Source organism: Thunnus maccoyii, chromosome 11 (assembly GCF_910596095.1).
Source record: "Thunnus maccoyii chromosome 11, fThuMac1.1, whole genome shotgun sequence".
Classification (NCBI taxonomy): Eukaryota; Metazoa; Chordata; class Actinopteri; order Scombriformes; family Scombridae; genus Thunnus; species Thunnus maccoyii.
In genome coordinates this window covers 15,582,611-15,598,059 of record NC_056543.1, presented here as the reverse complement: position 1 = coordinate 15,598,059, position 15,449 = coordinate 15,582,611, and the positions used below count along the sequence as shown (strand labels likewise).

Here is a 15,449-nt window from a genome sequence, read left to right as displayed (position 1 = left end):
ATTACATCCACCATCACATAGCCTATATTTTAAGCTCTTCTCAGTGGTGATTATTTGAGAAAAATTAATGGCGTCTTCTTTAGAATCAGAAACAGAAAAGATAACTTGGCAGGCTGATCGAGATATTTCTTGGTCAAACTATGGTTACAAAGGTCAAGAGTGCAAGAATGAACTTTCAAGCTCAAAAAAAAAAAAAAAATAGCTTGGTAAAATTTCTTTCAGGACTAGGGTAAGCTATAAAAACAACAAAACATTCAGACAAAAAACAACACATCTAAAGTACAGAGGTGCAACAAAAACTGAGTGCTATTAAAAAAGCGGTGTTGAAATAAATAAATAAATAAATAAAATAATAAATATATATATAAATTATGAATTATGTTAGACAATCCGTTGCTACCATGGAGCATGCAGTTGCCTAGGAGACAGTGACGCCGCCATTCAAACTGCGCTGCATGGCATGTTGGGATACCTTTCTCCATCATGGCGGATCTGTTAGATGGCTAACGTTAACGGTTAGCGTATTCAACGGTTGTTTTGTTTCGCACACTGTAGCATTGCAGCCACCTGGGATTTTCAAGACAAGGACTGCAGCCGCCGAACATAAACTGGGTAATTATGTGCTAAAGACTCGACAGCTGTGGTGAACGAGCGGACTTGCTTTGTTGAAACCGCAAAGTAGCTAATTGGTGTAGCTACGTTGCTGCTAGTCGCCGCTGAGGCCGCGGCGTGCTGGCAGCCTATTTGCTTTATCTCGTATACGTTATCCAACTGGTACGCGTACAAAACGATTTAGTGCTTTATGGAATAAACGGAAACCACAAAACCTCTCCTATATTTACGTAAGCTATCTTTGGGAAGCTAATGGTAGCTGGAGTGATCAGTGAATGGATGTTAATGCTGGCTGTAGCCGTGCAGGCCCGATAGCGTTACCTAACGTGTGAATGAACTGTCTGCTGCTGCTCAAAACTTTCCGCCTCTTTCTTTTTCTTTTATCCATGCAGTCAACTAGCCTAATGTTACGTGTAAACAACTGCATTTTTGTGCAACTTGATACTGACATAATGTAGCGGAACCATAAGAGCTAATTTAGCAACGAAATCTAAAATAACATGTAGGCAACCACGACGCTGAAGTTAGCTTTGTATTCGTAGCTTCTGATTCGAGGTTAAGGGAAACATAAATAATGATATTTAGCGGCTGGGTTTCTGTTTTTTCCCCCCCATTTAAGCTCATAAAAGAGCGTTAGACATAGTAACAAAAGAGCCTTAGCTTTGTTCAAACCCACTTTCAGATTTATAAAACCTTTGTTTTGCTTATCAAAACAGAAAATGGGCAAACTCACTGTTTTTTCCCATCCACATCACTTCCAACCAGATCCATATCAAAAACTACTATACTTAGACTTGCCAAATCTGGACTAGACTATAATTATTAAGATTTAAGGTTTTTGATCTGGACCCGGTCTGATGGATAAATATCTGTGAATTTGCCCTTTTTTGTGTTTTTGCAAATAGAATAAAGGTTCCACAAATCTGAAACTGTTTTTATGAGTCTCTGGAGTCTCCTTGTTAATCTAGTCCAGATATGATAAATCTAAAGTGTAGTGGTTTGCAATCTGGACCTGTTCTGATGTGGACTGAATGGGGGAAAAAGCATTGAAATAGGCCTTTTTTCAGTTCTCATAAGTAAAATAAAAGCTAAAAGTGCGTTTTAAACAGCAGTATGGCTTTTGCTTCAATGTCTAACTCTTTTTCACAAGTGTAAGTGGTGAAAAAATGAAGAATCTGCCACTAAATATCATTATTTATGTTGCCCTTAACTTTTCCCTTAACCATGAATCAGAAGCTAACTTCAGCGTCATTTGGCAACCCTACCTTTGATGGCTAGTTTTACCATTAACTGAAGTGCCAATGTTCACTAGACGATGTTCACTAGATGTTCATTAGACTTACAATTATAGTATCTTTGTTTTTGGATAAGTAAATTTTGCTTAGTGTAAGGGTTGTATTAACAAACTGTTTCTGTTTTAGTAAACGAGTATGTGTGCATGGTGGCAGGGCTAATGTTGACTGTGTTAAAGTGTTAAAATTGTATAACTGCGACTGTCTTAAGTCTAGCACAGAGTTCGGTCAAAAAAAGGTAATTTTTAATATTGTTTCAAAGAAACAAACTAGATCTGTGTGTACACAATAGGCTTAAGGCCGACAAAACATGAATGCTGATACTAAAAGTAGTCTTTGAGATATCTCAGTCAATACTGAATGATGTTAATGCAAGTAAATAAATACTGATGTTTTAAATAATGTGGCTACCAAAGTCTACAATTACATTTTCATGAATTTTGTTTGCAATCCAACCTCACTGTAGTCTGGGAGATGCTGCAGGGAATGCTTCCTTTTGTTTGGGTTAGAAAGGCATCTGGTGATTTTGTCCTGTTTGATGGTCACGCCATTGATTTAACTTTCACACATGCCGCTACATTTAGGAACATTTCCGTCTTGTGCCTTTCACACATGCCATGGCAATGCCAGAATAGAAGGGGCAAGGGACAGTCACTTATGGATGCCAACCGCTGTGCGCGGACTGAGAGGAGCTCTCTTTTTCTGAATCTGTCCAGTTTCCGGCCATTCTTGAAAAAAGGAGCTTGTTTGCAAACAAAAGAAGTTGTGTTCCTTGTTAGTCATCAGTTCACCCACGAAAGCTTTGGCAAGCCAAACATAAAAAGTCACGGATTCAAATACTTCATCAGCGGAGAATCAGCGGTGCACTCACTCCTCGTGAAAGCGTCTTTCGTCAGATGGACGTAACCCTTTACGTGCTTGTCCCTGGAGTGTTACTGCTTTCATTCACACAGCCGTACTGGCATTTCCCCTGAAATGTTACCAGGTCTTGAGGTAGGAAAACGGTGGCACACAATTTTCCCAGAATATCGATCCCTGCTCTCATTCACACATGACCCCATCCAGGAAATGTTCCTGAACATTTCAGGGATATACTGCATGTGTGAAAGGGGCTTTAAGCGCAGGTGGACCATGCTAGTTGGCTACATGTCAGTCATGTTAAGGTTTACTTTACTGTAACTTTACCTTTTGCAGATTTAGATGCTTGCAGTCTATTTATTACTTAAAGATAATTGATCTGTTAAGCTGAAATTAGTTTCCGAGTCCGCCAGGGTCCGTGTGACATAAATTTCGTCATCAGAGGGTCTGTGTGTAGGCTCTGTGTGGACATCGGCATACCACGATTTGTTGTGTCCATGCAGACTGTTCCTGTAGACAGTGATCTACTGCGCATGCATGAAACGTGTCCTCCAAGCAGACTCCAGAAGGTAGTATAAACAGAGCAACTTCCCATCCATCGTGTCCACAGCTGTTTGTGTACATGTCCACTTGGAAGTATAAATGAAGCTTTAGTAGACACACACCAGTGTTCACTTGGGCTTGTGTTTTACCAATTTGAATCTCTCAAAATTGTGTACACGAAACTGACTGAAAAGTGTGCTCACACACTGTGCAATCAAAAGGAAAGTGAAGCTACCTACTTGGTAATCTGGTCAACTTTTGACCTTTGTGCTGAGACACACTGTGGGTTTATCCAAGCATTGAGGTTGATGTGTGTTCAGAGACAAGCTGTCTTAGTTTGCAACTAAACAGTAAATTGAGGGAGAGTCTACCATTAAATGAGTGGATCACACTGAAATACTGATAGCAGCACGGCTGCCCAGGAGCTATTTTGCTTCTGGCCAGTCAGGTACCAATTTTAGAAAGATCCTTGGTGCCCATACCTACATAATATTTGGATAAATATATCTCGCTGGGCTTGTGGAATTATTGTGGACCATTGGTACTGCATGTTAGTAGTTGATGTAATCGAGATGGTGTTACTTATATTTTTTTGTAGCACTGCTATGAAATCTATTCTTTTGTTGGTGGTGCTGTCTTTGTTGCTCAAGTTACTGTACTTTGATTCCCTCTCCAGTGTTCAGTGAGGGAGCAGCACACCAGTGACATCAAGAGGACCGTTAACGAAAGCAGGGGCACCAGCACGATGGAATGTGCTGTGGACATTCCCTCAGGTGAGTGATGGACAGGACACAAATAAATTTGTGTCATTTCTATTTTTATCCAGTTTTATTTCTTTTACTGAGTTTTCAGATTCATCATTTTATTTTATGCCTCTTTCATAAAAGTTCATTGTTGTCCTGAAACTACATAAAACACATGAAAGTTGCATTTGGATGACACAGTCAGTAACGTTATGTTTTCCAAAACAATTTTGCAGCTGTATTTTGAAGAAAAAAGTCACCCAAATAGAACAGTATGGTTGCCTCATCTGTATGGAAAAATCAGCATTATTTTAATAGTGCATTCAAAGATGAAAAGCTAACCAATGTCTGCCAAATGTCCCTCAGCCATACATCAGTTTACTCTTTGTGTACGTCAAAAAGTTTACACAGGATTCCTTTGGAGCAATGCACATTGAAATGAATAAGATAATCAGCAAAAGCTACCAGGTCATGCAATATTAAATGTAATAATTTTAAGTACAGTACTAATCAAATAACTTGAGAAATAACTTGCTCAAAGGTTTGTACATGTTATGGGTTTTCTAAAGACTTGTATAATCTGAAATACTGGGTGCCCTATGTAGGTGAGGATGAGGCACCTGAAAAAGATGACATGAATGCCAAGGAAGGGAATGAGCCACCCCATAAGAAAAACAAGAAGCACAGAAAACACAAGAGCAAGAAGAAGAGGAGGAGGAGGAAGGGTGAAAAAGACAGCAGCTCAGAATCTGGCGCTGAGTCGGATGTAGAGCCTCCACCGAAACCTGTCCGGACCACCAGAGCCAGGTAGAAGCACTTAAATTTAATTAAAATACCTTGTGTGAACTAAATGTACTGTTGTCTTCATATATGTATTAAATCAAAATTATTTTTCTTTACATTTTATGAAATTTATGTTCAATGTCATGTACAAAATAAGTTATATAAAAGTAAGCAGATTTTTGCTTCACTTTGCTTGCAAATCTCATATTTAGACTGTGGCTAGAGTTTTTGAACACTACATAAAATTACAAAATACGTTTCTGCCTGGTGGATGTTACGATGATTGATTTACATACATAAAACACTGGCATAATGTGTAATGTGAGGTATAAGCTTCACAAAGTATGAAACCACATTTTGAGAGATGCATTGTCTCAAAAATGGTTCGAAATCAGCTTACAGTATCACCTAGGGAGGTTGCCTGAGAAAAGTTGCCTTTTTTCGCTGAGGGGATTTTTGTGCTTGCTAAATTAGATTGTGTACCTTATCCAAACTGAAAAGGTGACCTACTTCTGTTTTGTTTATATTGAGAACTTAAATTTTACACAGTTACAAGGAAAATTCTTAATCTGTGAACCTACTGTACTTTCCCTTGTGTTCATAGTGCCAGATTGGCAGCAGCTGCAAAAGCTGGAGACCATACTGGGCTCACGGAGGAGGGTAAAAAGGATGTAATCACAGGTAAGAAACCCTCACACAAAAGCATAGTTCATATTACCTTTTACACTACTTAATTCCCCTGATTAAAAAAAAAAAATCATTTTTCACAGATCGTGCAGACACGGAGGGAGATTCAAAATCCAAAAAACACAAAAGACACGCTGCCAAGAAGAAGAAAAAGAAGAGGAAGAAAGACGAAAAGCAGGAAAAGAAATCTCCATCTCACTCCCCATCAGAAAGCAGCTCAGCTTCAGGTTCTGAGTCTGAAGGGGAAGGAGGTAAAGGTACTGGTGATGGCAAATACTCTCCAGCTGCAGCACCTGACCTGCAAGAACCAGTATCCAAACTGGTGCCAAAAAGTAAACGAGGGGATGAGAAGGGGGTTCCCAGCCTCACACAGAATCCTGAATTGCTTGGAGTGAAGAAAGAGGACATATCAGATATGGATGTGTCCCCAACTGGAGGAAAGGGCAGTAACACCAATGGATCAGAAAAAGATATGAGGTTGTCCTTGGCAGGCCAGGATGAGAGAACACAGACAGCAACAGTTAAGGTTAAGACGGAGGGTGTTCATGGAGATGGTACATTCAGCCATGCCCAGGATCTCCCTGACATTATCCCTAAACAGGAAGGTACTACCCCAAGAGATGATCCAATCCTGAAAGATCAGGCCAATTCAATTCAACGGGCAAAGGTCAAAGAACGTGATTCATCCAGGTCAAGGTCTCCTTCCCCTTCCAGGGGCCTAGACATTAAGAGGTCGGGGTCAAGTCAGAGTCGGTCACCATCACCGAGTCCCAGTAGGCAATCAGAACGGTCTGGAACTCACTCCAGATCAACCTCAAAGGGAAAGCGATCTACAACTCCTCTTAGAGGAGTTGTAGCTGATTTTTTAGAGGCTTTAAAAAGTCGGCTGTCCCGCTCTGTGTCTCGCTCTCAGTCCCCTAAATCTAGGAGGAAGTCGCGCTCCCTGTCCCCCAAATCTCCCAAGAGAGCTAGTTCCAGGTCCACTTCTCGCTCCCTCACCCCCAAGAAGAAGGTGTTAAAGTCTCCAAGGAAGTCCAAGTCTCCTAAACGTCGAAGAAGCTCCTTGTCTGTGTCCCCAAAGCGACGGAAGAGTTCCCGCTCTCCTAAAAGAAAGCTTTCAAGATCACCTAAACGTGGTGGGCGCAGATCCCCCTCTCTTTCTCGGTCTCCAAGGAGAAGTCGAAGGTCAGAGTCACGTTCCCGTGGAGGCACAAGGCGTTCCAGGACCCGCTCACCTAGACGTGGTGGTGCAATTGGCAGGCGTTCGCGATCACGATCTGTCACAAGAACCCGTCGCTCCAGCTCTAGATCCAGGCGCCCTCTTCGGCGCTCCCGGTCCCGGTCACCAGCAAGGCGTACAGGAGGCAGGCGCTCCAGGAGTCGATCTCTGTCTCGACGTAGGAGGTCGCCACCCCCCAGATCCCGCCGCTCACGCTCTCGGTCAATCCGCAGGAGCAGGCGCACTAGATCACGGTCTATTGTAATCCTTAAGCGTAACCGTCGCTCCAGATCCAGGAGTCCCCGTAAACGGACAAAATCGAGAACTCCTCCCTCTCGCCGGCGGTCCAAATCCAGGTCTCCAGTCAGAAGGCGTTCTCTGTCCCCTGCCAGGAGAAACCGGTCTCCACCAAGGTCTGGAAAACGCTCCAAATCCCGCTCGTTGTCTCGAAGGCACCGATCAAAGTCACACTCACCACTACCTGGAAAAAGGAGGTCCAGATCTCCCAGGAAGAGCAGCAGAAGGTCTAAGTCTAAATCTGTCTCTGCTGGCTTGAACAAATCTAAGTCCAGGTCCAGGTCTGAGTCAAGTGAGGGCCAGTCTGATAGCTCCTCCCCAGCCAGATCCACATCATCCTCCCCTCTCAAGGAGAAGAAGTCCTCCTCTCCTAAGGCAGAGCAGACAGCTGGTACAAAGGCAGCTGGAAAAAGTGGAGCAGTTTCAGTTATGGCAGGTGAGGCCAGCTTTTTAATCCCCTTGTTTTGAAGCAAACCAGAACAACTCAAGTAGATTTTGTTGAAATTGCTATGCTATTTCTGCTCAGTTACCAAGAGTTGGGACGCACTGATCCATCTTTTCCCCCCCTAATACAATTCTGGTACCTCAGTTTAAGGTATTTGCAAATACCAATTCCAGATTTATTACTAGTGCTCTCTTATTCCTAAATTTAAAATCTACACACGAGCTCATTGGGATAATTTTTATGTTAGGTAATATGAGGTCAGGAATTGCTGTCATGACTGAATGAATATAACTGATAGGTAAAACACTGAATTTCATAATGAGATTGACAAAGAATCTGTAATGTGGAACTTCAGACTTGCAAATGGTATTTGTCAATGAATTGTGTGAAATGTTAAAACTGATATCCCAACTCATCATCTGATTCTATTAAGTTAGTCAAGTAACCCTCCACCTCACTCTTCCAAAACTGATCAGAATTGCAAGTTATCATCTTGCTTCTCATTTGTTCTTTTTTAACAAGTACAGAATATTTATTAGTGAATACTTCTAGAGTAATTTATGTAGTATGTTCCCTTAAGATGGGCTAAAACGCCTTGATGCTATTTAACATGTATCTTGCAGGTGCATGGAAACCTGTGCCCTCAGCAGCTGCCTCCAGCCCCCAAGCTGGGAATTCCTCAGATAAGTTGCAGGAGCAGCCTCAGACCCTTTCTCCCAACCATGACGAGGAGCAGAGGGAGCGTGCCAGCTCATCCAATGAACGAGATGTTTCCAGGTCTAGGTCTGGTTCCAGAGATCCTGGCACTGGTCCAGATGGGTCAGATTGTTCGGAAGGCTCCGATGAAGAAGAGGATTCTTCATCCCCAGTTAAAACAACATCTAAACGCCAGAGAAGCTCCTCAGGTTCAGCATCTCCAGGAATGCACAAAAAGCAGCTGTCAAAGTCACGTTCACCTACAGAACGCCGGAAAGCTTCACGCCCAACATCATCGCCTCGACGATCAACATCCAAGTCCATATCCAGAAGGAAGCAATCCAGGTTTGTAGTGAATTTGTATGCACCCATTCTGCATCATGAATCTGTGGATCCTTAAACAGCCTTAAATCGGGATGTTTTTTTAAGGTATTAAATGTTAAAGATTGCATAAAATTAATCTAAAGGACCAGTGTGTAGGATTTAGTGTCATCTAGTGGTGAGGTTGGAGATTGCAACCAACTGAATACCCCTCCTCTTCCAAGCATGTAGGAGAACCTACGGTGGCTGCGAAACTCGCAAAAAATGTGAAAGACCTTCTCTAGAGCCAATGTTTGGTTTGTCCATTCTGGACCACTGTAGAAACATGGCAGTGCCACATGGTGGCCTTCGTGGAAGGGGACCCACTCCATATCTAGACATAAAGGGCTCATTCTAACAATTCTTATATTCATGGTATTATACACTGATTAAAACACACCTATGAATATTATATTCTATTACTGCCAAGTCTGTTCTGCTAGATGCTACTAAATTCTACACACTGCTCCTTAAAATGCCAGACCCAATGCTGGCATCATGCTGCTCTAGTAGGTGTAATTAAAATATAATGAATAAAGCCATCACAAATTTTTATGCAGTCTTGCTCTTCTGCTTGTTTTTTAAATATTAACAGAAATGTTCAAATATTTATCAGTTTCATTATTCACCTTTCCACAGGTCCAAGTCTCCAGTGAGGAAGAGAGAATCTGTTTCTCCATCTGAGAGGAAAAAACGGCGGTCAAAATCTCGGAGTCCTGCCCGGCGGCGAAAGTCTAGTACCTCCCGCTCTACTACACGGCGTAAGCGGTCACACTCCAAGTCGAGATCCAGGATACGCCGATCCAAGTCCCGCTCTCCAGCCCGCAAGAGACGATCCCGTTCCCCCAACGCCCGAGGGAGGAGGAGGTCCAAGTCCACCGACAGAAATAAGCGATCCAAGAGTCGCTCCACAGGCCGGAGGAAAAGGTCCAGGTCAGGAGACAGAAGCAGGCGATCTCGGTCTCGTTCCTCTGATCGTAGGCGCAGGTCTAGGTCGAGGGGTCGAGGGAGGCGCCCAGTGTTTCGTAGTCGTTCATTCGACAGACGGGACAGGTGGAAGCGGGAACCTAGCCATTCTCCAGTTCTCATTCTCCGCAAACAGCGCCGCTCAGGGTCCCGGACACGACGCAGCACCAGCAAGACTCCTCCACGGCTCACTGAGCTGGGTAAAACATCCTTATAGTAACTGATGACAATCACACGTACAACAGTTAACACTTATATTTGTGATTTTATATTTATGAACATTCATATGACAATTTTGTATGATTTATTTTTAGATTTTGTTTTACACTGCTGTTATGCTTAATCTAGCTTTCTCTCCCTCTCCATCTACCCTCTCTATGCCCTCTTGTTGCATTACCCCTCTCCCTGTCTCTCTTCTGCTCTCCCATTTCCTCAGACAAGGACCAGTTACTGGAGATAGCCAAGGCTAATGCTGCTGCCATGTGTGCTAAAGCGGGGGTGCCCATTCCCGAGAGTCTTCGGCCAAAAGCCATCCTCCAGCTCCCTCTACCCACTCCATCTCCTGCCCCCCTCTCCCTTCCTCTACCTTTACCTCTCCCAATGGGCATGGGGATGCCCAACATGCCGAATATGCCCAACATGGGTCCAATGGGGTTACCTACAATTCCAGGAATGCCCAGCATGTCAAACATCACCATGAGTGCCGCTATGGCGAGTATGACAGCAGCTACAATGACAGCTGCCTTGACCAACATGGGTGCCCTGGCGGCCATGCCACCCCTGGCTCCACTTCCTACCATCACTAACAAGCCTCCCCCATGCCTCGCCCCCCCAACTCCAACCCTTAACCTGGACCACATTGAGGAAGCAAAGAGGAAGGTCACTCAGCAAGCTAACATACATACCATCAAGGAGCTTACTGAGGTAAATAAGGGCATTGGGTGGAAATTGGACTGCATCAATGTGTGTTTTTGTTTGAGAGTGATTGTACAGTATGTGCACGTGTTTGATAGAAACAGTGTTGAGTGAAAGCATGAATAATGTGATCATTTTTAGGATGTGTATGTTTTACTGTGCTAACTCAAAGCAACTAATTTCTTTTTTCTGTGTTTTTGTAGAAATGTAAGATGATTGCAAATAGCAAGGAGGAGATGGCCATTGCTAAACCCCATGTATCAGATGATGAAAGCTAAAACCGCCAAGCCCTCACGGTAAAAGTGCCATCCTTTATTCTTCTATTTCTTTGACAGATATTTGTGTTGACTTTATTTCACTTCTTTCAGTTGTGGGTACTGGGCTTCTTTGATTGCCAGTATTAAAAACATTTGGCATGACATGATTCTTATTTCCTAAATAGATTCATAATTGGTTGTTACTTTTTTAGCAACTCAATTACACTTTTGTATTCACATTTTTAAGCTTTTTAAAAAAAAAAAACTTTTTCAACTCCCTAGTTGATAAATTTAAAAACATGTCATGCTTTCATATGAACCATTTTACTTTTTCAGTAATAGTTCTTCACTTTGGCCTAATACCACCACTATTATATTGTATTAAGTATATTTATTTGTCATTCATTCCTCCTTCCCTTCATCCCCTCATCTTTATTTTTATTTATTATTTCATCAACGACCCATTTTAACACAATCCACCCACTAATTATTTGCAATGTTTTTTTTCTCTTTTTTTTTTTAATCCAATCTTGAGTTTTACTTATATTTCCATCTTTATAAAGGCCTACACTGATTAATTTTGTGTCTTGGTAGTTCTGCATGTTGCTATTGTACTTTATCATCCAGTGTGTTAAATTTTAGGTTTAGATGCATATCACAAGGGCTAAATATGAGGTTAGCGTTAGAGTGGCTGCAAGTTGTTGTTCTTATCTTCATATTAACACCAGTCATCAGCCATTTCTGAAGTATCTTAAAGCTTTAGCATGCTTACCAGACAGAAATACAGTATATACTGAGACAGAGACGTTTTTTTTTGCCATATTCAGACAAATATATCCCTTGTGTTGTGTGTTAACAAGAGGAATTCCATCAGCCTTTCCCCTCACTCAAGTTTTCCTCTGCTTATAAACGTAGACAAGGTGTGATTATCATATAGCATAATGTTTCTCTCTCTGTAGACATTTGCAGATGATGTCTGTAATTTACATAAACTAATTATTCAAAATGTTAAAACAAACTTAATTTTCTTTGTTTGCATACAGCCACTCCCCTCAAAGGACTGAAGGAAAATGTAAAAAAAGAACGCTTTACAGGAGGACCTACCTTCCTGCAGTTCCCTTTGGAAGCCAGATGACGTGACTGAGCCTCAAAAACCAAGAAGAAGAGAACCCAAGTTTTCACAGTTACAGTATAGGAGCACCGGCACCAGCCACTGCCCCACTCATCTCCCCAGTTTGCTTCTGTTTGTGTGTGAGAGAGAGTGAGAGACTGGCAGACGGTCACCTGTGAAACCACTGAGAAAACTGGACACACTGACTTGTGTGTACAGTCGTATGACTGTAAAGTGACTCCGAGTATGTGTGCGCATTGTGTGTTTGTGTGTGTATATAGTGACTTTCACCATCAACCCCTCAGTGTTGCTGCTCGTTCAAGCAGTCACTGTTGTAAAGACTGACGAGGAAAAAAAACAACCTAGTGGCGCAAGTGTTTTTGTAAAAGATTAGTTTCTCTAAATTTGTTTTACTTTTATGGTTTCTTAAATAATTGTGTTAATTGGACACTGCTTCCTTGTTCTGCTGTATTCCCTCAGTTATCTCTAGTCCCTCTGTTTTTTAATCAAATAATGCAGACTAAGTTTCGGTCGATCCTCACATGTGATTTGCTTTCAAAAGCCTGGGTAAAGGCAGGGCAAAAGAGACGACGTGTTGTGAATCCTGGAACATGGTGCCAGATCTGATTATCTTGAAGGAAGGGAATAACTGAATATGTTGGCTGCAAAGAGAACACAAAAAGTATCCACTCCATTCACAAAACATAACTAATTCAGTTAGCACGGCCCTGGGCGGGATTTCCTTTCCTTTTTTTTTTTTTTTTTAAACCTATAACCTGGCCTTTTCATTTGGGCTTTGTTGGATTTTTTTTTTTTTTTATAAATTGGAAACATGTTTACTGATTACGAGATTTAAACTGACATTTCATCTGCCACAGTTTTAACACCACTGTCTGAACATGCAGTGTTGTGTTATTGGCAGGAAACTATAATATATAATAGAATTTAAGATGCACAGAAAGCATACTGTTAGTATTTACTGGGAATGACTATAATAACATTTTAAAACTAGAAGACACTTGGTAGAGTGCAGAGGTTTGAAAGGTCTGTGTTTCTATTATTCATCTGTCATCCACCAGTGCTGGTTGGTGCTGTCTTTGAGGTTCCAGATGTTGGAACCAAACAGAACTTGACCATTAATACTTGAGGCTGGTTCGCAGATTCTGGCCACAACTAAGATTTAGTTCACTGGATCTTGAACCACCAAGCTCAAGCTATACACATGAATCACATTTTTGTCTTGATAACAAACAGAAGGGGTATAAATGCAGCTTCCCCTAAACTCCAAACCATTTATGGAGGTAATTACTTGTTTAGAAGAACATTTGTAATTCACTGTGTGACTGAATTCATGATTAAAAACAACTGGCATATTTTCATTGGACTTTAGAGATGCTTTTGCATTTCAGTTTGGCTGTTCACATTATTAAAACATAATTTCTATTGGTAAGTTGTTTTGAGAGGCACACAAGGAGAACATAATTCCTGTTGTTGCGTCGGGGGGGTGACAGATTATTTGTAGTGGTAATAGAGTTGAATGTAGAAAGCTGAGTATCCCTCTAGTTGTGACTTTGTCAAAGGTTTTTGTGTATTAGACAATCAGGTTGTCTCCAGATGCTACTCTTTTGAAGAAAGATTTACACATCACTTGCAGCTCTGTATTCAGGTGATAAACTTGGGGAATTGTTATGAATAACAGGATGTGTAGTAAGATGCATGCATAATGAAACCCAACAAGCCTTTTTCATTTAATCCCCTGATACATTTAATATCTGTTGTTACCCTGACCTGCATTAGGTCTGTTGTGTGAGCCGTGTCTGGGTAAACGGGGTCCATACTTCACTAACGGCATTTGTCCCATTAGATAACTGAAGAACAAAGACGAACTTGGTGCTTTTGGGAAAACTGGCAGGGATGAGGTTTTTCTGCTTTTTAAGAAATCTTCCACTCATAACTCCTGTTTATCTTCTTTGGAGAGGGGAAATAATTCTGAATTCATCCTCCCATGCCCAGGGCTGTTTAACTGTGGAAGAAGATCTGTGAAGGGTTTTTTTTTGTCAGACTGTAACTATACTGATTCTGAACCAAAAGTGTTTGAACTGTTGGAATTGATTCCCTGAGGTAATCTTTAGCTATTTTAATGACAGAAAAATGAAGAAAATGCATTTTAGGATTCATTTTTTCGGTCATTTGAATATGACATCGCTTGCTTTGTACATAAATGTGTTGATGATTATTAAAAACCTCAATGATCTGTATATATTGATGTCCTTGTGTGCTGTGTTCACTTCAGTTAGCCTCGTAATGTATTACTGCACATCCACAATAGATACTGTATGCCTGCCAAAAGTGGGGAGAGGAGTACAGTGGAGTTCATGTTGGTTGATTCAACACCGACTACAGACCTAGTCCTGCTCAGGAGCTCATAAACAAACTCTGACTTTTTAAATAGCATTTAATTGCATTCATTTCTGTCCATTAGCATTCTTTGTCCGTGTGATCAACATATTATCAATATGCAATGTAATATATATTGTTCATAACCATTATGTTATGGATTTTCTATATGTATAGGAAAGACACATTAACAATGCCTTGTGAACCAGTTGTCTTATTTTTTTGCACAAAAAGGTGAGCAGCAATTACATTGTGTAAAAGACCAAATTGAGCTTTTATATTCTGAGATGCATAATTATCTTTAATGAATTAAATTTTCCAAACCATCAGTTAGGAACGAACAAAACACTGCTCAATAGTTAATGAAATGTCCCCTGGTTCCATTTAATGGAATTAATAAATTGCTCAACAGTTTGTATATTTTCAAATTGAGAAAACATACAGGAGAGTGTGAAAAAAGATGAATAAGATGCAGTTTTTAGGAGTATGTCTTTAAAAAATGATGGTTAAATGTTTTTTTTTTTTTTTTTTTACAAATGCAACTTTGAGGCATATAAACTTTAATTTGAAACAGTGAAATTCCATCGTCTTCTGAAACAGCACACTGCATCCCTCGTTTGTGAGCAGGTCTGTCTTTCTGGGCTGTCTTTTAAAATAACCAACCCATCAAGACAAATATAGAAACAGGGGTTTGGTAAAGGTGTGGATTAGTATGGACCCATTTATTGATATATTGTTCCTATTGATGCTTTTACATTTGGTGTCCTCTACAGAACTTATCTGTATCCTTATCTGGTCCACACTGATTATTTTAGAGTATAGTTGACATTACTAGTACATAGCTACAGTAGTCGCGTGCTCCAAACTGTCACCATGTCACACAACCCGTTTCCCAACTAAAGGGGTAATAACATTTGGTAAATGCAAGAAATCCACATGGTGTTGTAGTAGTAGAAGCTTTTGTACTGTGTGATATACTGCATGAGTTTGCCTAAAATTAGAATCATCGAATGGGGTCACAGAATGAATGTTAAGTGGAGTGACATTGGCCTCTAGTGCTTTGCTCAGCAGTCCACCTCCAGCTTTAAGATCTATAATGAGAGCCTTCACAGCAGAGATAGACCCCAACAGCACAACCTGACTGTAAGATTTACCAATTTGCACAACTTTGTTCTTGTATGTGTGTGTGCAGACAACTTGCTGTGAGATAGAAAGATAAAGATGAATAAAACATGTGTTTATGAGGCATGAGAGTATTGTCTGGAAAA

General features: G+C 41.0%; 1 protein-coding gene across 3 annotated transcripts; it reads left to right on the top strand.

Annotated features, from left to right (window-relative positions):
- Nucleotides 1–375: 375 nt before the first annotated feature.
- Nucleotides 376–12,454, top strand: sona (SON DNA and RNA binding protein a). 3 transcript variants are annotated; one of them, XM_042426609.1, is made up of 11 exons: nt 376–612; nt 3,266–3,331; nt 3,982–4,078; nt 4,654–4,855; nt 5,436–5,512; nt 5,602–7,470; nt 8,103–8,520; nt 9,175–9,701; nt 9,938–10,425; nt 10,620–10,712; nt 11,717–12,454. In XM_042426609.1, exons 2-10 carry the CDS (start codon nt 3,296–3,298, stop codon nt 10,692–10,694), a joined length of 3,789 nt encoding a protein of 1,262 aa, XP_042282543.1. In that variant the 5' UTR covers nt 376–612; nt 3,266–3,295; the 3' UTR covers nt 10,695–10,712; nt 11,717–12,454. The 3 variants fall into 3 exon arrangements, with proteins under 3 accessions (XP_042282543.1, XP_042282544.1, XP_042282542.1); XM_042426608.1 differs by lacking the exon at nt 376–612 and adding an exon at nt 2,267–2,897; XM_042426610.1 differs by lacking the exon at nt 3,266–3,331 and having other exon boundaries at nt 378–612.
- Nucleotides 12,455–15,449: the final 2,995 nt, after the last annotated feature.